Source organism: Chlorocebus sabaeus, chromosome 1 (genome assembly GCF_047675955.1).
Source record: "Chlorocebus sabaeus isolate Y175 chromosome 1, mChlSab1.0.hap1, whole genome shotgun sequence".
Taxonomy (NCBI): Eukaryota; Metazoa; Chordata; class Mammalia; order Primates; family Cercopithecidae; genus Chlorocebus; species Chlorocebus sabaeus.
This window is the reverse complement of record NC_132904.1, coordinates 43240902-43263971: the sequence shown is the minus strand read 5'-3', so window position 1 is coordinate 43263971 and position 23070 is coordinate 43240902. Positions and strand designations below refer to the sequence as shown.

The 23070-nt window shown below is 37.9% G+C and overlaps 1 protein-coding gene across 2 annotated transcripts in view; it reads left to right on the top strand.

Moving 5' to 3' along the window:
* The window catches only part of NELL1 (neural EGFL like 1), a 936950-nt gene that overhangs the window by 901430 nt on the left and 12450 nt on the right, over positions 1 to 23070 (top strand). For both annotated transcript variants that reach the window (XM_008004248.3, XM_008004241.3), the window contains one exon: positions 20626 to 20819. In XM_008004248.3, coding sequence (XP_008002439.3) covers positions 20626 to 20819 — 194 coding nt within the window. The remainder of the gene's footprint in view (positions 1 to 20625; positions 20820 to 23070) is intronic.

Below are 23070 nucleotides of genomic sequence, written 5' to 3'. Positions count from 1 at the left end.
AACCTGTTTATTATCTTTTCAGCCGCAATGTTTTGAATATCTTCCTAATGGCAGCTGTGACTACTCGTAAAGAAAAAAAAAAAAACTGCAACTTTGGACCATGACATGAAGCAATGCAGGCATATGGGGAGCCAGGGGAATTGCAATTCTAGTTCAGGTGAAGATCACATGGGCAATAATGATAGGGAGAAAAATTAGAAAACTACTTTAAAAAACTTTCACAAGTATTGGAATGTTATTGTAAGTATTATATCCTTAAAAATACCCTACAGTGGTCTTAGCACTAAGCTAGGTGCTATGTAGGATGCAGAGAATTTATACCAAAGGGACTTTAAAATTCCATGTTGAAGACAAAAATAATCAGCATACATAAAACAACCAATAGCCTTCTGATAATAGGTTATACTTTAAAATATGGGGTCAATGCTATAAAATATATAAGTAATTAGGGAAGGAAGTGATTAGAGAATATCAAAGAACAGTCATACCAGAATGCTTGGGGCTGATTGGACTTGAAGGATGAGGGGTTTAGGTATTTTATAGGTATAATAATAAAAGTAAATATTAATATCTAAGATTAATTAATTACTTCATGTTCTAGGTACTCTTCTAAGAGCTTGACATTTCTTTACTCACTTTATCCTCAAAACAACTCCACCAGGTAGAAATATTTATGATTTCCATTTAATGGATGAAGAGCCTTTATTTTATATTGTGAATGCTCTAAATCTATTTAGTCATAGAAACCTTTTCTCTCCTGGGCATCTTGTGGATTTGGTTTCTATTATCATAAAATACACTAATTGAAAACTTGAGAATGAATATAGCCTATTCTAGGAATTTATAGAAAACCATATTTACTCAGTATCATTGAATAATGAGCTGTTTCAGATAAGGTTTTTCTTTTTTCAGTTCTGTGGCAAAAAATGATTGCATACACTACTTGCTCTATAACTATCAGAATGTTTCTACTATCTTAACTTTGATGTAAGGATATCCTTCCAATATATGTCTTTTTGTCTATTATGTTTTAAAAATGTGGTCATTAAAAATGTGAATCACTCAAAACAGCTGTTGATTATTGAGTGACGTTCTAGTGGTTTATTGAGGTACAGCTCATTGGTCCCTAAGTTAAATGTTCCCAGTCATAATGTTTTTGACAAACATATTTCTCTTTTACATAGATATTTTATCTTCTTTCCACACTGTCAAGCTAATCTCTACTTTTAAAAATGACATTTAGGAGGTTGCTCTCCTTTCCACTCTGATAAACTAAAGAGTTGGTTATGTGATGTCTCAGACAACAGGACCTCAAAGTCCCAGAAGCCTTTGGGGATAAAAAAGGATTGTGAAGCAGGATTTCACAAGTGCTAGATGACAATTTTGTATTCTGTGAATTGGTCTGGTGGGAGTTCTGAGAAAAGGAAGACATGGGCTGGGGACTTTAAGGCTTTATTGGAGAGATGGAACTTGAAGAGTAAAGAGTTGGGTAATACACAAGGAAAAGATGACTGTGTTCCCATAAAAAGGTGCTTTGTAGTGTGGTTATGGTTTTAGGGTCCTTTCCTCACTGTGACCTTGACATGTTTTGGAAAACAAGCCACAGAGAAGCTTTTTAGTTTTCTGAACAAGACCTCAAAGTTTATATGCAAATTGTTCTTCGTAAGTTTTAAATGTCTTTTTTCTTTCTTCCTGAATAGCTGGCAGTCTCCACTGAGTGAAAACAGAATGAGAGGGGGCATTTCTAAAAAACAGGGTTTCCTCAGATCATATTACTTCCTGTGAACTCAGTGCCCATTGTAGCTTCAGGCAGTAATTTTAGAAGTAATGATACTCAGACCAGCATCATGGGAGTTGCCTGGGAACTTGTTAGAAATGCAAATTCTACACCACACTCTAGACCTTCTGAATCAGGAGCTCTGTGGGGACGGGCCTAGTGATCTGTGTTTTAATGAGAGCTCTCATTGGTTGATTCTGAAGTTCACTGAATTTTGAAAATACTGCCTTGGGATTTTCATTGAAAGCCCTCAGAACACTCTGAAACTGTGTGCAAGCTTGTGTATACATGTGTGCCTACATCTTCTGGAGGAAATGGAACCATAGTGTTTCCTGGGATCTTGGCCACTGACAATGTGCGAACCACTGTTGAAATACCAGGATCCAGCCTCAATATTTCCAGTTACCATTCTAACTCTGATTTAACTTATAAATCAGAGTTAGATTTATAAGTTTCTTCTGGAGATTTATAATTCAATCTTGGGGGAGATTCATTGCTTTCCTTTCTTCTGGGAGATTTATAATTCAATCTTGGGGGAGATTCATTGCTTTCCTTTCTCAGTTTCTGAGCACTCCTTGATACTGAATTGCTTGTAGTTTCAGCTTCCTGCCTTTTTGAGGTTCAGTGTGAGCAATTGTTTCATTACAGAAACTCCTGGCTTGAATGTGTTAGAGCCAAAGATCATGTCTAAGCAGCAATTCAGAGTTCATTACTGATATGGTATGGCCATGTCCCCACCCAAATCTCATCTTGAATTGTAGCTCCCATAATCCCCCTGTGTCATGGGAGGGAACCAGTGGTAGGTAATTGAATCATGGGGGAGGGTTTTCCCATGCTACTCTCATGATATAGAATAAGTCTCACAAGATCTGATGGTTTTATAAAGGGCAGTTCCCCTGCACACACTCTCTTGCCTGCCACTATGTAAGAGGTGCCTTTGTTCTTCCTTTGCCTTTACCATGATTGTGAAGCCTCCCCAGCCATGTGGAACTGTGAATCAATTAAACCTCTTTTCTTTGTAAATTACCCAGTTTGAGGTATTTCTTTATTAGTGGCATGAAAATTGACTAATACAATTATCTACAATTTCTTTGAAATGAATATTGAATAGTTTTTTGTTCTTACTCTGAGATTACTCAAGCTGCTGTGAAATGTTTACCTGTGGGTTTATGAGCAGGGAATATTAAACTGTAGTACTTAGACCAATTAAAGCAGTATCAGCATAAAATCACTAGTCATTTGTTAAAGGAGCATTTATTGAGAGGGTCTGGTCAGTGTTACTCCCTGTTCTAAGTCTTAGGCATACAGAGAGGAATATGACACAGTCTTTCCAGTCTGGAGTGGGGACAGTGGAAGTGGACAGGGATTTGGAGAGGCTGTATTGTGGACCAGCTAGATTATAAATCAATTAGGAAAAAAAAGACTCTAAGACAAAAGTGACTAACTTCTCATGGAGTGGGGATATTTGGGGATGGCAATGTATATGGTAATCTTTCACAGAAAATATATTTGCGCCAGGTCTATTGAATGAGAAGATTTTTTTCCAGGTGAAATACTCATTAAGGGATGTATTCCAGGAAGTGATAGCAGCCTGATTATAGATGCGGTCATGAAAGGAATCTAATTGTATTCCAAGGATGGTGAGATTTCCAGTGTGGAAGAAGCACCTGCTTCATCCACAAACCCTATATAGTTTTGACATAGGTGAGGAATAATTAGACCACAGCCTTGCAATAGAGGCGGAGACCAGACTGTGAAGGGTAGTGTTTTCTAAACTGAGGAGTTGCAAGTTTTGAATTTTATTTCATAAACCAGTGTTATATAATATTGTTAAGAAAATGTGATCATTTGTAAAAAAGTCATGATTTTTAATATGCTATATAGTTACACAAATGTAATAGTACTTCCCATAAAATTTCAGATACTCTATCATAAGTGTATCAATGTGGTTTTCTGCATCTGTTTCTGCTATTCCTTTTGCTTCAAATGACTTTCTTCTGAAAAAGTGAAGCCCTCAGAATTAGCCAGCTATTGAATATAATCATTATCAAGCAACTACTATATGTTAAATGTCCTAAAATTCTCATATTGAACCTTCAAGTTTGGTACGAGTTCCTGCTTTATGGATAGACAAACGGAAGAACAGTGACATCTGAACTTTCTCATTGCCCCATAGTGAGTAACAATTTCTCAGCTGAGAAATTATGAAAATGACTTCCTAAAACTGTTTGGGGACACATGTAAGTCAGAGATAGACTCAAATACAAGTTTCTGTCAATTCCTAAATATACAGTCATGGAGTAATTGAAACTGGATCATTTTCCTGCTTAAAAAAAAAAAAAAAACCCTTAGGATAATGAGAGTAGCATTATTAGACTATTCACTTAGCTTCTCTTCAAGGAAGAGATCATGGCAGAGCAATGATGCCATTGTAATTAATGGTCCAGGTGGTAGAAATATAGAGGAGTCAATAAGTGGCATTATGGGGTAAATGGTGAGGATTCTATCTACTCCAATAAATTGTAATGCTTTTTAAATAGAGGCCTTGTTTTAATCATTTTATCATTGCCTTTTATAAATATTAAGTATCATTAATATTTAGAGAATCAATGTGTAGGTTGTCATGTTGGAGATTGTATTAGTTCATTTTTACACTGCTGATAAAGACATACCCGAGACTGGGACAATACTAAAAGGCAGAAGTTTAATGGAGAACTCACAGTTCCACCTGGCTGGGGAGGTCTCAAAATCACGGTGGAAGGCAAAAGGCACATCTTTCTTCTCAATAGGTGAGAGAGGGAAGTGAAAGCGGAAACCCCTTATAAAACCATCAGTTCTTGTGAGACCTATTCACTACCATGAGAACAGTATGGGGGAAACCACCCCCGTGATTCAATTGTCTCCCACTGGGTCCCTCCCACAACATGGGAATTATGGGAGCTACAAGATGAGATTTGGGTAGGGACACAGAGCCAAACCATATAAGATATTTACCATCTAGTCTTTGCATAAGGTTACTGTGTTTGTATTCTACAGAATTGGGAGTCAACCATTGTGTGATGAGGTGGGACAAGCATGGCTTTTAGTTAGGATGCCTGCATTTGTGTCCTCACAAAAACTTTCTAGTTGTGTGGCCGGCCCTGGGCAAGTTACTTGACCCTTGTTACTCTTTCTATACCTGTTACACTGCTAGCATTGCTAAAAGCGTGCTGCTGCATACAAGATAACACAAAAGTAGGAGAGGAATTTTACTGTACTCCATGGTTTCAGGAAAATATGATTTATATGTAAATAATCCTGATATTAACTAGAAGCCAAAAATAATTTTTAAAATAGAAATATAAAACTTCAAATATATTTTATACTTATAACAGGGTTTATGAATATGCAAGATTCCAAGTGAGTGTTCACTCTTTTTGCCACGGAGATAATTTTGGTAGAAATGTTTGAAAAGAGGGGCACGCCCAAGATGGCCAAATAGGAACAGCTCCAGCCTCCAGCTCCCAGCATGAGTGACACAGAAGATGGGTGATTTCTGCATTTTCAACTAAAGTACGAGGTTCATCTCACTGGGGCATGTCAGACAGTTGGCGCTGGTCTGTGGGTGCTGCCTGACTAGCAAGAGCTGAAGCAGGGTGAGGCATCCCCTCACCAGGGAAGGGAATTCCTTTTCCTAGCCAAAGGAAATTGAGACACACAACACCTGGAAAATCGGGTAACTCCCACCCTACTGCGCTTTACCAAAGGTCTTAGCAAATGGCACACCAGGAGATTATATCCCAAACCTGGCCCAGAGGGTCCTACGCCCACGGAGCCTCCCTCATTGCTAGCACAGCAATCTGAGATCTAACTGCAAGGTGGCAGCAAGGCTGGGGGAGGGGTGCCCACCATTGTTGAGGCTTAAGTAGGTAAACAAAGCCACTGGGAAGCTCGAATTGGGTGGAGCCCACCACAGCTCCAGGAGGCTGGCCTGCCTCTGTAGACTCCTCCTCTGGGGACAGGGCATAGCTAAACAAAAAGCAGCTGAAACCTCGGCAGAGGTAATTGCCCCCATCTGACAGCTTTGAAGAGAGCAGTGGATCTCCCAGCATGGAGGTTGAGATCTGAGAAGGGACAGACTGGCTACTCAAGTGGGTCCCTGACCCCTGAGTAGCCTAACTGGGAGACATCCCCCACTAGATGCAGACTGACACCTCACACCTCACACGGAGGGGTATACCCCTGAGACGAAGCTTCCAGAGCAAGAATCAGACAGCAACACTCGCTGTTCAGCAATATTCTGTCTTCTGCAGCCTCCGCTGCTGATACCCAGGCAAACAAGGTCTGGAGTGGACCTTAAGCAAATTCCAACAGACTGACAGCTGAGGGTCCTGACTGTTAGAAGGAAAACTAACAAACAGAAAGGAAACCCACACCAAAACCCCATCAGTACGTCACCATCATCAAAGACCAAAGGCAGATAAAACCACAAAGATGGGGAAAAAGCAGTGCAGAAAAGCTGGAAATTCAAAAAATCAGAGCGCATCTCCCCTTCCAAAGGAACGCAGCTCATCGCCAGCAATGGAACAAAGCTGGACAGAGAATGACTTTGACAAGTTGAAAGAAGAAGGCTTCAGTCAATCAAACTTCTCAGAGCTAAAGGAGGAACTACATAACCAGCGCAAAGAAACTAAAAACCTTGAAAAACGAATGGATAAATGGATAACTAGAATAATCAATGCAGAGAAGACCTTAAAAGAACTGATAGAGATGAAAACCATAACACGAGAACTACGTGACAAATGCACAAGCTTCAGTAACCAACTTGATCAACTGGAAGAAAGAGTATCAGCAATTAAAGATCAAATGAATGAAATGAAGCAAGAAGAGAAATGTAGAGAAAAAAGAATAAAAAGAAATGAACAAAGCCTCCAAGAAATATGGGATTATGTGAGAAGACAAAATCTACATCTGATTGGTGTACCTGAAAGTGACGGGGAGAATGGAATCAAGTTGGAAAACACTCTGCAGGATATTATCCAGGAGAACTTCCCCAACCTAGTAAGGCAGGCCAACATTCAAATTCAGGAAATACAGAGAACACCACAAAGATACTCCTCGAGAAGAGCAACTCCAAGACACATAATTGTCAGATTCACCATAGTTGAAATGAAGGAAAAAATGTTAAGGGCAGCCACAGAGAAAGGTTGGGTTACACACAAAGGGAAGCCCATCAGACTAACAGCAGATCTTTTGGCAGAAACTCTACAAGGCAGAAGAGAGTGGGGGCCAATATTCAATATTCTTAAAGAATTTTCAATCCAGAATTTCATATCCAGGCAAACTAAGTTTCATAACAGAAGGAGAAATAAAATCCTTTACAGACAAGCAAATGCTTAGAGATTTTGCCAACACCAGGCCTGCCCTACAAAAGACCCTGAAGGAAGCACTAAACATGGAAAGGAACAACAGGTACCAGCCATTGCAAAAACTTGTCAAAATGTAAAGTCCATTGATGCTAGGAAAAAACTGCATCAACTTGTGAGCAAAATAACCAGCTAATATCATAATGACGGGATCAAGTTCACACATAACAATATTAACCTTAAATGTAAATGGACTAAATGCTCCAATTAAAAGACACAGACTGGCAAATTGGATAAAGAGTCAAGACCCATCAGTTGCTGTATTCAGGAGACCCATCTCACATGCAGAGATATACATAGACTCAAAATAAAGGGATGGAGGAAGGTCTACCAAGCAAATAGAGAACAAAAAAAAGCAGGGGTTGCAATCCTAGTCTCTGATAAAACAGACTTTAAACCATCAAAGATCAAAAGAGACAAAGAAGGCCATTACATAATGGTAAAGGGATCAATTCATCAGGAAGAGCTAACTATCCTAAATATATATGCACCCAATACAGGAGCACCCAGATTCATAAAGCAAGTCCTTAGAAACTTACAAAGAGACTTAGACTCCCATACAATAATAATGGGAGACTTTAACACCCCACTGTCAACATTAGACAGATCAACGACACAGAAAGTTAACAAGGATATCCAGGAATTGAACTCAACTCTGCACCAAATGGACCTAATAGACATCTCCAGAACTCTCCACCCCAAATCAACAGAATATACATTCTTCTCAGCACCACATCACACTTATTCCAAAATAGACCACATAATTGGAAGTAAAGTACTCCTCAGCAAATGTAAAAGAACAGAAATTATAACAAACTGTCTCTCAGACCACAGTGCAGTCAAACTAGAACTCAGGACTAAGAAACTTAATCGAAACCACTCAACTACATGGAAATTGAACAACCTGCTCCTGAATGACTACTGGGTACATAACAAAATGAAGGCAGAAATAAAGATGTTCTTTGAAACCAATGAGAACAAAGATACAACATACCAGAATCTCTGGGACACATTTAAAGCAATGTGTAGAGGGAAATTTATAGCACTAAATGCCCACAAGAGAAAGCTGGAAAGATCTAAAATTGACACCCTAACATCACAATTAAAAGAACTAGAGATGCAAGAGCAAACACATTCAAAAGTTAGCAGAAGGCAAGAAATAACTAAGATCAGAGCAGAACTGAAGGAGATAGAGACACAAAAAAAACCCCCCAAAAATCAATGAATCCAGGAGCTGGTTTTTTGAAAAGATCAACAAGATTGATAGACCGCTAGTAAGACTAATAAAGAAGAAAAGAGAGAAGAATCAAATAGACACAATAAAAAATGAAAAAGGGGATATCACCACCGACCCCACAGAAGTAAAAACTACCATTAGAGAATACTATAAACACCTCTACGCAAATGAAGTAGAAAACCTAGAAGAAATGGATAATTTCTTGGACACTTACACTCTCCCAAGACTAAACCAGGAAGAAGTTAAATCCCTGAATAGACCAATAGCAGGCTCTGAAATTGAGGCAATAAATAATAGCCTACCAAACAAAAAAAGTCCAGGACCAGACGGATTCACAGCCGAATTCTACCAGAGCTACAAGGAGGAGTTGGTACCATTCCTTCTGAAACTATTCCAATCAATAGAAAAAGAGGGAATCTTCCCTAACTCATTTTGTGAGGCCAACATCATCCTGATACCAAAGCCTGACAGAGGTACAACAAAAAAAGAGAATTTTAGACCAATATCCCTGATGAACATTGATGCAAAAATCCTCAATAAAATACTGGCAAACCGAATCCAGCAGCGCATCGAAATGCTTATCCACCATGATCAAGTGGGTTTCATCCCTGGGATGCAAGGCTGGTTCAACATATGCAAATCAATAAATGTAATCCATCATGTAAACAGAACCAAAGACAAAAACCACATGATTCTCTCAATAGATGCAGAAAAGGCCTTTGACAAAATTCAATAGCCCTCGATGATAAAAATTCTCAATAAATTCGGTATTGATGGAACATATCTCAAAATAATAAGAGCTATTTATGACAAAACCACAGCCAATATCATACTGAATGGGCAAAAACCGGAAGCATTCCCTTTGAAAACTGGCACAAGACAGGGACGCCCTCTCTCACCACTCCTATTCAACATAGTGTTGGTAGTTCTGGCTAGGGCAATCAGGCAACAGAAATAAATAAAGGGTATTCAGTTAGGAGAAGAAGAAGTCAAATTGTCCCTTTTTGCAGATGACATGATTGTATATTTAGCAAACCCCATTATCTCAGCCAAAAATCTCCTTAAGCTGATAAGCAACTTCAGCAAAGTCTCAGGATACAAAATCAATGTGCAAAAATCACAAGCATTCTTATACACCAGTAACAGACAAACAGAGAGCCAAATCAGGAAAGAACTTCCATTCACAATTGCGTCAAAGAGAATAAAATGCCTAGGAATCCAACTTACAAGGGATGTAAAGGACCTCTTCAAGGAGAACTACAAACCGCTGCTCAGTGAAATAAAAGAGGACACAAACAATTGGAAGAACATACTATGCTCATGGATAGGAAGAATCAATATCGTGAAAATGGCCATACTTCCCAAGGTAATTTATAGATTCAATGCCATCCCCATTAAGCTACCAATGACTTTCTTCACAGAATTGGAAAAAACTGCTTTAAATTTCATATGGAACCAAAAAAGACCCTGCATTGCCAAGACAATCCTAAGTCAAAAGAACAAAGCTGGAGGCATCATGCTACCTGACTTCAAACTATACTACAAGGCTACAGTAACCAAAAGAGCATGGTACTGGTACCAAAACAGAGATATAGACCAATGGAACAGAACAGAGTCCTCAGAAATAATATCACACATCTACAGCCCTCTGATCTTTGACAAACCTGACAAAAACAAGAAATGAGGAAAGGATTCCCTATTTAATAAATGGTGCTGGGAAAATTGGCTAGCCATAAGTAGAAAGCTGAAACTGAATCCTTTCCTTACTCCTCATATGTAAATTAATTCAAGATGGATTAAAGACTTAAATGTTAGACCTAAAACCATATAAATCCTAAAAGAAAACCTAGGTAATACCATTCAGGACATAGGCATGGGCAAGGACTTTATGTCTAAAACACCAAAAGCAATGGCAGCAAAAGCCAAAATTGACAAATGGGATCTAATTGAACTAAAGAGCTTCTGCACAGCAAAAGAAACTACCATCAGAGTGAACAGGCAACAAATTAGTATTAGATCCCAAAAATGGGAGAAAATTTTTGCAATCTACTCATCTGACAAAGGGCTAATATCCAGAACCTATAAGGAACTCAATCAAATTTACAAGAAAAAAACAAACAACCCCATCAAAAAGTAGGCAAAGGATATAAACAGACATTTCTCAAAGGAAGACATTCATACAGCCAACAGACACATGAAAAAATGCTCATCATCACTCGCCATCAGAGAAATGCAAATCAAAACCACAATGAGACACCATCTCACACCAGTTAGAATGGCAATCATTAAAAAATCAGGAAACAACAGGTGCTGGAGAGGATGTGGAGAAATAGGAACACTTTTACACTGTTGATGGGACTGTAAACTAGTTCAACCATTGTGGAAGACACTGTGGTGATTCCTCAAGGATCTAGAACTAGAAATACCGTTTGACCCAGCCATCCCACTACTCGATATATACCCAAAGGATTATAAGTCATGCTGCTATAAAGACACATGCACACGTATGTTTATTGCAGCACTATTCACAATAGCAAAGACTTGGAATCAACCCAAATGTCCATCAGTGACAGACTGGATTAAGAAAATGTGGCACATATACACCACGGAATACTATGCAGCCACAAAAAACGATGAGTTCGTGTCCTTTGTAGGGACATGGATGCAGCTGGAAACTATCATTCTCAGCAAACTGTCACAAGAACAGAAAATCAAATACTGCATGTTCTCACTTATAGGTGGGAATGAACAATGAGATCACTTGGAAACAGGAAGGGGAACATCACACCCGGGGTCCTATTGTGAGGAGGGGGTAGGGGAGAGGGATAGCATTAGGAGATGTACCTAATGTAAATGACAAGTTAATGGGTGCAGCACACCAACATGGCACATGTATACATATGTAACAAACCTGCACATTGTGCACATGTACCCTAGAACTTAAAGTATAATAATAATAATAAAAAAGTATATACATATGAATATATAAAAACAAAAAAGAAATGTTTGAAAAGCAGTGATCATTTAAGTGACCCTCAGTTTGGTTAATTGACAATGATGTTGATACGAACATTCTGAGTATTTTGCAAGGACAAATTATATCATGAATTTGAAATGATTTTGAAAACTCTAAAGAGTATAATGTGTAAGAGTTTACTAAGGCATTGTTATTATGCATAACAAAAGAAGAATCTCTGTTACATCAAAATGTGTTAATTAATCATAACTCAATAAAAGTACCTCGGGTGGCCAGGATAGCAAACCATCTGCAGGTTCTTGAGGAAGATACATGAAAGATACATGAATCTGTTGTCTTCCCCTATTAAGTCTTAACCTTCCAAGAGCAGGAATTGTGCCTGTTTTACTTGCTATCATATTCCCAATTCCCAAAATGGTGTCTGACACAGCAAATCTGCATTTGCTGAAAAGTGAATTTATAAAGATTCTCAGAGCAATCATTTTTCTTATTAATAAATACATTGGCCCCCATCTGCAACTTATCCTGATAAGCTGGGCTCAACCAGGGTTGAACTGTCAGAATCTTTTTATTTTTAATCTGGCACCCTGAGTGGCATTAAAGATACCAGCAGTAGTAAAGATTTTACAAAGGTAAATATGAAAGACTGCCAAAGGTGGACACTAGTAAGAACAGATTTTAATCCCTAATGAACTATTGAAATAGGGAAGAGGGCCCAATGTAAACAGAAATGAACTTCAATTTGTGCAGAAATGACTGGGTGTTTTAAAGGGTGAATAAAGGAGTAGAAAGAGAGTGAGGCAGGGGCTTGAACATGAGTCAGGAAAGTGGAATTTACAAAAAGCTGAAAGGGTAGGTTTTTCATGTGAAACTCACCTGAATTTGCTAAGTGGCACTTGTGGAAGTTAGACTCAACTCCTCCACAGCGACTAGGAGAGGGGTCCTATTTTCAAGTGTTGGCTGAAACGAACAGTAAATTATTTTGGCAGCCTTTACCTTTTCCAGTCAGAAACGTATGGGGTTTGGAATTCCCATCCTGGTGATGTGACCTTGAGTCATTAGAAAAAATGTTAGTGCTTGTTTGAGTCTTTTAATGAGGGTTGGTTAATGGGGTGGACAAAATCATTTATCAGAGAGTCTGCTCAGAGGAGTCTCTGACTAGTGTTCAGTCATGGATAGGACCTTTGTTAGTCGCCTACTTTGATTTTCCTTGGAAACCAACTTAGCTTTGGTGTATATGGTTTTACCTTCCTTAGGGTAAGAACTACAGAAAAAAAAGACTAATTTAAATTAAAGAGAATTTGATCCTCCAAAGTCTAGGGCAGTGGACTCAAGTCTTCTACTCTGTGCTTCCTTTTCCCTGGTCCCCACAAAGGCCTTGTGGATCTTTCAGAGAATCTTCCTTTCAAAATAGGGGGAAGCCCCAGAGCTGTTTTACCAAACCAGCTGTTTAGCATTTTATAGAAGAAATATGAAGAGAGGATCAAGATTCAAAGGGATAAAATCCTCCAAGAAAAGACACCATGAGATCAAATAAAGATTCATTAATTAGCTTGTTTGTGTTCTCTGAAGATGCAGCCCTTCTTGGAATGGTGGTTCAAATTACTGTTCTTGATCAATGTCTTAACTTCCCTACTAGGGCATAGTTTTTGGAAAAGCCTTGACTACCCCTTAGAAGTTTGGAACTACAATACGCAGGGCCGTGAAAGGAAATAATAAATAATACGCTTGAAAGGACCTGGAATTCTTAGCTCCTGTAATCTGACCCTCCTGTTGTTTACATTAAGACCTGGTTTGAGAATTGCTGCATTGACAATATTTTTAGACCTTTGACTTCTGTGTGAATTGCAGGATTCACTACAAAGTGAATGAAATTACTTTGTAACCTCCCTCTGCCTAAGACCTTTCCTTGGCGTAGAAGAGAGAAGAAATAATTCCTCATCTGACAACTTGCTTAAGAGAATGATCTGTCAAAATAGAGAGTTAGTGTTGGTTTTCACCTTGGCTGGATTGTATTTGTCACCAAGGATTACATTGCCAAGGCTTCAACGCAGACAGGAAAAACATGCTTCTTCCTTTGTTGCTTCCCCTCATTGGCACTTGCTTGCAAATGCTCATTAAGGGAGAGCAGAGATGTTTCAATAATTATGGAATATCCAAGAGAACTGTTTAATTCTAAGAAATGCATTTGTTGTCCCAAGGCTAGTTCTTTCCTTCACCTCTATTCTGCTCTTCCTCTGTCACCACTCGTATTCTAACACTTGAATTACAAGCTCAGCCTTACAGAGATGAAAAGTAATCATATCAAATTGGAAATGGACAAGATCTTAGAAAACATTTTATATAGCTCCTAAATTTTACCAAAGAGAAGCCTGGGGCCATCCAAAAGCAAGGGTTCTTTTTCAATCACAGCTCCACCAAATCTAAACTTAACAAATGTTTATGCATTTCTTACTGGGTGAAAGACACTGTAAAAGCTGCTATGAGAGACACAAAGATAAGACCAGAATCTTACAAATGTGAATGAGTAAGGAAGATAGAAAAGAGAATGCTTACAGCTAAGCATACAAGAAAACATAAAGCTGATGTAGGCAGCATAAAATTAAAATGCAGGGAAAGTAATTCTTTTCAGCAAAGGATGAAATTTTGTTAAAGACATTAAACAATATAATGGCTATAACAATGGAATGTGTATGGCCTGGTATTAGTCATTTAGTAGACTGCAGCAATAATACAAACCACCCTCCTACTCGTAAGCAGATATATAAAAACATATAAATCGTGGGTTGTTGACAATACTGTAGCCTCTGTGCAGTAAAACTCTCTTTAAACAGCAAGTATTTCAATATTTATAGATGTTTTATTTATTCTCTCTGCTGGTCAGAACTGTATTGATTTTAAGCAGATTTAATCACTAAAGAAGTATGACTTGTTCATAGCAGAAAGTAAACCAACTTGATTAATTTAGAAGAAACTTTTCTTCATCTACAGTAAAACACCTAAATTTGTACATCCTATAAATAAAATGTAATTAGTGACCAAAGCAAGTTCATGGAGTGTAAGAAAATTGTTTTTCCACACGTTTCACTTAACATCAGATTAAGGCTCAGAGAAAGCATTTAATGTTAACATTTCTGGGTATGGCTAGCCAATGTACTAATCAAAACCATGTGAACACACCTGTAATCCCAGCACTTTGAGAGGCCGAGGTGGGTGGATCACGAGATCAGGAGATCGAGACCATCCTGGCTAACACGGTGAAACCCCGTCTCTACTAAAAATACAAAAAATTAGCTGGGCATGGTGGCAGGCGCCTGTAGTCCCACCTACTTGGGAGGCTGAGGCAGGAGAATGGTGTGAACCTGGGAGGAGGAGCTGGCAGTGAGCCGAGATCGCGCCACTGCACTTCAGCCTGGGTAGCAGAGTGAGACTGTCTCAAACAAACAACAAACAAAAAACCCATGTGAATTCGTGTGAGAATTCAGAATTCACATGGAAATCCTTGGCAAATCGATGAATATGTGGGTTGGCTGCATCATAAGAGATCAGGACTGGTGGTGCAGATTTGAGTATGTTTGAGTATCTGTCCTGAAGAGATGGGAGAGTGGAATTCACTAAATGAGGTTAAATCTATGAGAGAAAAATTATGGAAACAATAGGAACAAGATCAACAATAATAGTGACTAATCATTTTTGAGCAATTACTACATGACAAGCATATCATGTATTTACCCAAATGTTTCTATGGGGTATATTTTTATCTAAATTTTTCACATAATGGGACCAAGACTCAGAGATGTTAGGTAAATTTTTAGAATCATACAAGTAATAAATTACAGGGATGGGACTGGGACAAAGTTGACTCACTTGTCCCTATGTGGCTGGAACTTTCTCAGTTTTAACGCTGAAAGTCAACTATCGCAGAAACTCCCTCAGTGCCAGGAAAACTGGTATCCATAGTTTCTGGATTACAAAGCTTAAGCTTTCAATTGGTATGCTATACTTCTTCCACTAAGGAGAAAGAGAAGAAAGGATCAGACATGGAAACTTAGGATATATAAATAATTTTTTTTAATTAGAGATAATTATAAAGTCAATACTCATAGGACTGTATCTGGCTTCTTGGACCATTGTATCTGCAGCACTTAGCAGTGTATCTGGCATAGAGTAGATGTGCAATAAATATGCAGGGAATTCATTTACTCATTGATGAGTACTAGTGACTAATGAAGAGGTAATAGGATGAAGAGGGCAATATTATATTCCAGAAGGGTCACAGAGAGAACTCTTAGACTGAAATAATAACAATATTTGTTATAATATTTTTTAAGCAAGAGTGATGATTTTGCAAACAAGTGGTTATGAGAGACTTCAAGATTTAGCCTTTGAGAAGAGGGTCCCATGGAAGCTTACACACATTCAGGGGAGAATGAAAATGAGTAAATGGGGATAGCTGCTAATTGTAGATACTAGGAAATAAAATCTGGATCAAGGAAATAGTGAGCCAAAACAGTGTTTTATTTTTCCTTTGTCAAAAGAGAGAGTCTCCTTAATTAAAAGAAAGGGGAAGATTCATTGCAGAGTAACAAAATTATACACCAAACAAGGGAACACCATAGGAAAGGGTTTCTTCCTGACTTAGGAAAGGTTTGGGGCTGGAACAGTGAGTGAAGAGTTAATGCTAAAGGGGTGTTGAAAATTCTTCCTAAAAGATACATAGCAGCATCTCAAATAGATGAAGCTATCGCTCACTTATCTCTTCCTTTAGTCTTTGTCTTTTCAGACTGAACATCTTGTGTTTTGCCAAAGTGAGATGAGTTTGAGCCCCTCATCACGCTAATGGATCTCTTCTGATGTGTTCTAACTGTGTCAACCTCATTCTTCATAGTCTGTGTGCTAAAGGGAACACAATATCCAAGTGTGGTATGGCCAGCACATGATACAGCATGGCTGCCACCTCTTATCCTGGATTTGAATTTATTGTGCAGGTTCAAATTTCAGTAGTCTTTTATTTTGCAAGTTACATCAGACTTCAGATTTTGCTACTTGATTATTTTACTTATTTTGCTAATGTGTAGTGTGTATATTTCCCCCCCATAATTTTCTCTTTGCCACTGTTAAAAAAAAACAAAAATCCAATACTGCTTTAGCTATTGGAGAGGGATCTGTGCTCCAGTTTGTCTGTCATTAATAAACCCCCAAGCTCTGTTCTCACTTCTGAGCCACTCATAATGATTTCCAAGTAGGAACACACACACAGCTGTATCTTCCAACCCCAGGTAAAATTTTGTTTTCTGACACATCACCTGTTTTGAGTTTGAAAATAAGACTAGTTGTGCTGTAAAAGTTATTCAGGAAAGAAGAATATGGAGTAATGAAAAAGTTCATTCCTTTAACCTGTTACCAAACTATTGGTAAAATGTTTCCTTTGATTTCTGAAATCAACCTGTAGATGTGTTAGCTCCCGAGGCAAGTACTAATACAGTGGTTATGCTATTAAAACTTCTGCAGAGCCATTTGTCTTGAAGGGTAGGAGAATTGCGTCTAGATTGGGATTGGTTTGATTGCTGCTGATCTAAACATCTCTGAATTATATTTTCTTACATGCCCAAGTAACCTAAAAACCTCACATCAAAGATGAAAGCAGATTGACTTGATACAACTAGACTTTTTTAAAGAGCAAATATGAGTACAATAATAACAGCTTTCAGAAATTGTGAAAATGCTAATGCAAGAAAATTAGTTCAAATGCAAGCTTAGCCATGGAATTTTATTGAAAAAAATTCATTCAAGCATGAAGCATTTAAATAATGAATTGATAAGAAGAAACACAGAGAGATCACAGTCAGCCATTATTTACAATAAGAAAAACAAGTACGTTCTAATGATAATAGATTTGAGTACGAAATACTCAAATACTTCGTCTAATTTTTATTTCATTGCCTGTTTGTCATTGGGAGGCCTGTCTGATGATTTGGGTAAGTCTCATGGGTGAATAACTTTGTGTTTGCTCAGCACAGAACAACAGTTGCAATATGTAAATAGGGTGCCTCTTCCCGTTGGATGCCTTGGGATATGTATAATAGATTAAGTTGGCTTTGTGCAGAGCAAACAGGTCTGTATTACTAAGAATATGAATAATGTTGGTTTCCATAATTGCTAACATCTGGCTTTCCATAAATCTGTTAAATTGCATGGAAGCAGAATTAGATTTCTGTATCATAAGTAAAGCAATTACATGGAACTCTGTAGGCAATATGGTCCTATATTCAACTGTGAAATCTTTGCATTCTGGAGAAGTGAAAGCAAATCCTGGTTTTGCGCCCTGTATTTATTGTGCACAATAGCTATGTTTATCTTTATGCTCAGGCTTCTTAATTTATGAGAGAAAATCACTACCAATATATTTGCAACTTTGTAAATGCCAAATAACCAAATATTTTAAAAGCATAATATAGCCGGGCATTAGTTGTCAATTTAGAGATTATTTTAGAGAAAGCCATAAATTACAGACCCTTTTGTAGCCACTGGTGGTGGGTGGGTTGAAATTATACTTCCAGACAATTTCTGGAGCCATTTGTTAATGCTTCCTCTGCTCTTGTTCTCAAGCATTTGACAGAAAATCAAATGTCCTTTTCCCTGGGCAAGGGGCAGGGCATTGCCCCTTCTCCAATATGGCTACTAATTTGCTGTATTTTTTTCTACTTTAAATTAGACCCAAGGGCCTTCACAGATGAGAACTCAACAACAAAATACGTTCCCTGAAGGGCAGGGTTGTGATTATGCCTTATGCTTATTGAACACTCTAGAGACCGAATTTTGGCAAAGTAGGCATTATAATAGTCTCAGTCTGTGGATTTCCTAAGAAAGTTAAATCGAATAAATACATTGACTATCCATATAGTATTCTGTCATACTCGGCATTGGGGAGAGAAAGAGAAATAAAATTTAGTGTCTGCCCTCAATGAGCTCACTCTCTCTGGAGGTAGACATATTAAACATGTAACTCCTGAGAGGTGAATGCAAAGATAGAATTATGTATAAGGTACAGAGAAAGCAAAACATCTGTAGTGACTGTCTTGCCATGTAAGAGATGGTGATGCTTAACCTGAATTTTTAAGACTGTGTAGGAGTGAAAATAGTACACGAAGGAAAGTGCTTATCAATTAATTAATTTATACCTTATATTATTCCCTATAGGCCAAGAAAAAGTAAAGAGAGAGAATACTCTCATAATAAGAAAAAACATGTTTTAAGACACAGTTGCTTCACAGGAAACAATATGGCCTCTTTGTGGATTTCCCATTGCTTTTTTAAAAAAAAATCAGTTAACAAATACATTTTATATATATTTATGGTATACAACATGATGTTTTGAAATAGGAATACATTCTGGAATGGCTAAATAAGCTACATTATATATATATATATACACACACACACACATATACACATTATACACTTATTTTTTGTGACAAAAATAGTCTCAGCAATTTTCAAGAATACAATACTTTGTTATCAACTACAGTCATCATGTTTGACAATAGATCTTCTTCAATTTATACCTTCTGTTAAACTGAAATTTTGTATTCATTGCTTTTGAATGAAAAGGGAGGGGACACACAAGATAACAATTGAAGTGTTAGATGACATTTATATGCTATGCTGGGTTTAAAATTTTTGGAAGACCATACATTGGGTGGGTGTAGTGTATATAGAAGATAAATGGGAGAAAAACAAAGTAACATGTCAAAGAATATACAACTGTTATGTGTAAAATGACTAATACATAGTAAACACTCAACTAAAAAGTAAGAGCTTGGTTTCAAACATTGGTCACCATACTCCCACATTTAAAACTCCTTTTAGTTGAGAAGAATAAGAGAAATGAAAGAAGATTGAAGAGATAAGAGAGGCTATATGAAAGGAGCACAATATGTTCAAATAGAAATACACTTAGAATGGGGTGTGCATGACTAGTAACAGTGAGCAGATATAGTGAGCCTTGATTTTAGTTGACTTGGCATACAGGCATCTTAATTTGGGATCTTTTCTATAATTTTCAAAGGAGAAATCATTATTCACTAATGAAATGTCTTGACTAAAACTAATATTGGTAAGACAAAGCCAAAAAGTAGATCTTGGAAAAAAAGTGTCTTCTAGAAATATTAGAGTTTCTTAATGTCATCTACTTTGTATTGCATGATGTGCAAAGAAACTTGCGCATAGCAGATAGACTAAAACCAAGTAAACTCGTAGACACTTCCTGAATGGTCTCAGACACTAAGTCTCAGTACTTCTACTAATGAGTAGAAGTTACTCAGTAATATATTTCATCTCAGTTTAAGGGAGACATTTTCAAAAGAGTTATTCAAAGGTGGAATCAGGTATTTTGTAAGGGAATAGAACGCCTTTTGGGGAAGGACTTAAGCCAGGGTTGGACAGGTTTGTGTTTGAGATGTTGTTAAGGTTGCTCAAGCTTTAAATGTCAGAATGGGCTGACTGGATTTATGTTTTTATTCCATTCTTACTGTCAATAAAGAGCAGGACAGTATATTTATGTCTTTCATCAGCATCCATCCATGTAGCTCTGATATTATTTTTTATGCATGGGCAAATATTCTCCTGGCCATTATGATAGTAAGACTTTGATTATAAAAGGCACCTACCAAGAATTGTTCCCACTTCCTTCAAACTTTGGTGGTAGGATCTAGGAGCAGTCTAATTGTCTCAAGGTTGCCCAGATTGCCCACTTGTTCCTACTCAGTGGCTAATATATTCACATCTTTTCTAAAAGACTCAGATCTGCATGGGGGTATATGCATACTGTTAATGAATTAACAGTGTTTATGGCCTCTGGATGAAATTGTTCTTAAAAATATCCTAAGAGAACTTCCTAACTGCTAGTGGATGTTTTAGTAATTGGAGTCGGGCAGCTAGCTGTAGGTTTGGGTCTCAGATCAGCCACTCACTAGCTGTATGACAATGGTCATGTTATTTAAGTCTATAAACCTCAGCTCCATTATTTGCAGAATAGGAATAAGGACAGATCCTCCCACACAGAGCAGAACTGACTTGTAAATGAGATAATGCATGTGAATAGCTTGGCACAGTACCTGGCACGAGGTAAACGGTCAATGATGTTAGTTAATGCTACTGTAAATGATGGTTGTGTGTTCTCTCAGTTCCCTTGGCTAGATTCTAAGCCTCTGTGCTTCCTATATTGCAGACATCGATGAATGTGCCTTAAGAACTCACACCTGTTGGAACGATTCTGCCTGCATCAACCTGGCAGGGGGCTTTGACTGTCTCTGCCCCTCTGGGCCCTCCTGCTCTGGTGACTGTCCTCATGAAGGGGGGCTGAAGCGCAATGGCCAGGTGTGGACCTTGAAAGAAGACAGGTGTTCTGTCTGCTCCTGCAAGGTGAGGCTGATGTAGTACAGCAGAAATTGAAACTGTTCTTTCTCTTCTTCCCTCACTTTTCTGCCTCCCTACCTCTCTCCCTCTGGCTGTTGACTGTAGTTCCCAAACAGGCATCTGTTCTTACCTACACTACAGCTAATGATGATGCTAAGGGGTAGGGAAACCTGCTTTGAATTGATTGTGTTCTTAGTGGAAAGTGAGGTGTGAGATTGAGAAGGAACTTCAGGGAAGGAGAAGCAGGGCAGAAAAGCCAATGATAGTCCTCCCACTGAAAGCCTACAGTGCCTTTAAGGTTGGTTTGGTGAGAGTTTTAATGAGCCCTCATCCCACACTTAGACAAACTTGCTGATTAAAACTACTCCTTACCTAAAATAACCACCTGCATGAACTTGCTCACTTTATGACATCATCTAGAAAAGCAAGGCCAACAGACTTGCATCCAGTGCTGAGATAGGTGAATTTTCATTTTGAACAAATGATAATGATAGTATGAGGCCTCTTAGAAATTGATGTCTTCTTTGTAATTCTCAGTGATGGGCCATTCCTTATATTAAGTTGTTTGGGAGTGAGTTTAATGCTTATGAAAATAAAATTCTGTCATCATTTGGTTTTGCTTTATGCTTTGCAAAATGGATCTATTAAAGTGTTTGATCTCTTTGTGTTTTATTTTTTCTTTTATTGATCTTGCCTATTTATTTTCCTTTGTTATTGCTCTACTGTAGTTCTTGCCTTGTATGTCTATGTCTGTTGGGATGAGACTATTTAATCTTGAGCTTTATGGGCATGGGAACCAAGAGAAATTACTTGCTTAGTAGCCTCTTAGAGAGCCAAGTCTCGTGATAAATTCCCAGTGTGCTCCCAAGAAACAGAACTGAAATGAGCCTTAAGAAATCATCCAGTTCATCCACTTGCCTTCACCTGCCACACATTCACAGACCTGGGGCCACCTAGTTAGAAGGGCCATGTTATCAAGTGCTAGATCAGGATAAAGTAACTTGCCCTAAATATTAGAGACATAAATGTCTAAGCTGTGACTTGAACTCCACTTGCTTGGCTCAGAGTTCATAGTTTTTCCATCTTGTCAGATGTCTTGTAACACTCTACAGATGATATTTATTGGTGTATTTAAACTAATTAGGTAACTGGAAATCTAACTTGACTGAGTTCAGACTTTCAACTGGGACTTTCGACTCTCAACTTTCAACTAGATTCCGTGTACTTCCTTGTATCTAAGTGACTGGTGAGACATTCCCTCAAGGGGTTTTGAAGTTATTAAGTATAATATTTAACTACATGGTGCTGACTCAAAGGGCAAAATTTTTTAAGGAAGAAAAATCTCATCGTGGGCTAGAATATTTCCATAATTCTTTATGGAAGAGGATGGCAATTAGGTCTGCCATTCAGCCAGCAGAATCGGGGTGAATTCTTTGCTAGATCATTTCAAGAAAATGTTGTGTTATTAAACTTTTGAGGATGATCATTACATATCCCCACATCTGTTTTGGGCTTTCTAGGTCCCCAGTCCCTGGGGAATAGGCAAAGGACATTAGTGGAGTCCTGACTAGTATGAGAGTAAAATTCTTCTTTCAGTTTTTGTTTTATTTAAGCCATAATGAAGCAGGAAACTTACTAATCATTGAAAATTTCCCAGAGCTTCTTTAATTAACTGTGTTAATAATCCAAGCAACCTAAATTGATTATTCTGTTTTGAATCCTAAAGTGTTTCCAAAGTCTTACGAGAATTAGACTGAAATTGCCACAGGGGATAAACAATTCTTGTAATCTAATTTTGTTAATATGATGCACCTTCACTGCAAACCACCCCAATTTCTGAATAAAGTGCAGGCAGATTTCTGTACATAAATCTTTTGTTTGTTTGTGTTCTACATGTACTCATACCACAGTTTCCCAGAGGTTGTGGAGGAGGAAGAGAGCCTGGTTTAGGAGCTGAATTAAGAATCCTAAATCAGATTCTGTAAGTCACCATTATAAAATGAACTGTTTGTGGCCTTCCTTATTTATTTCTATTATTTGAAGTTGAAAGTGCTCTATTTCAATTTGATAAGAAATATCTCCAATACTTACACATCCAAATGGATGACTATAATGGCATCATCTTGGAAGCTAAGAAATAAAATCAAGGTTGGGGTATAAAGTACTATCTTTTCAATCATATCCTTGATGTTTCAAATTTAAATACCATCAAACTATGCAACAACAGAATTACACAAACCAACAAAAGGTCAAGGCT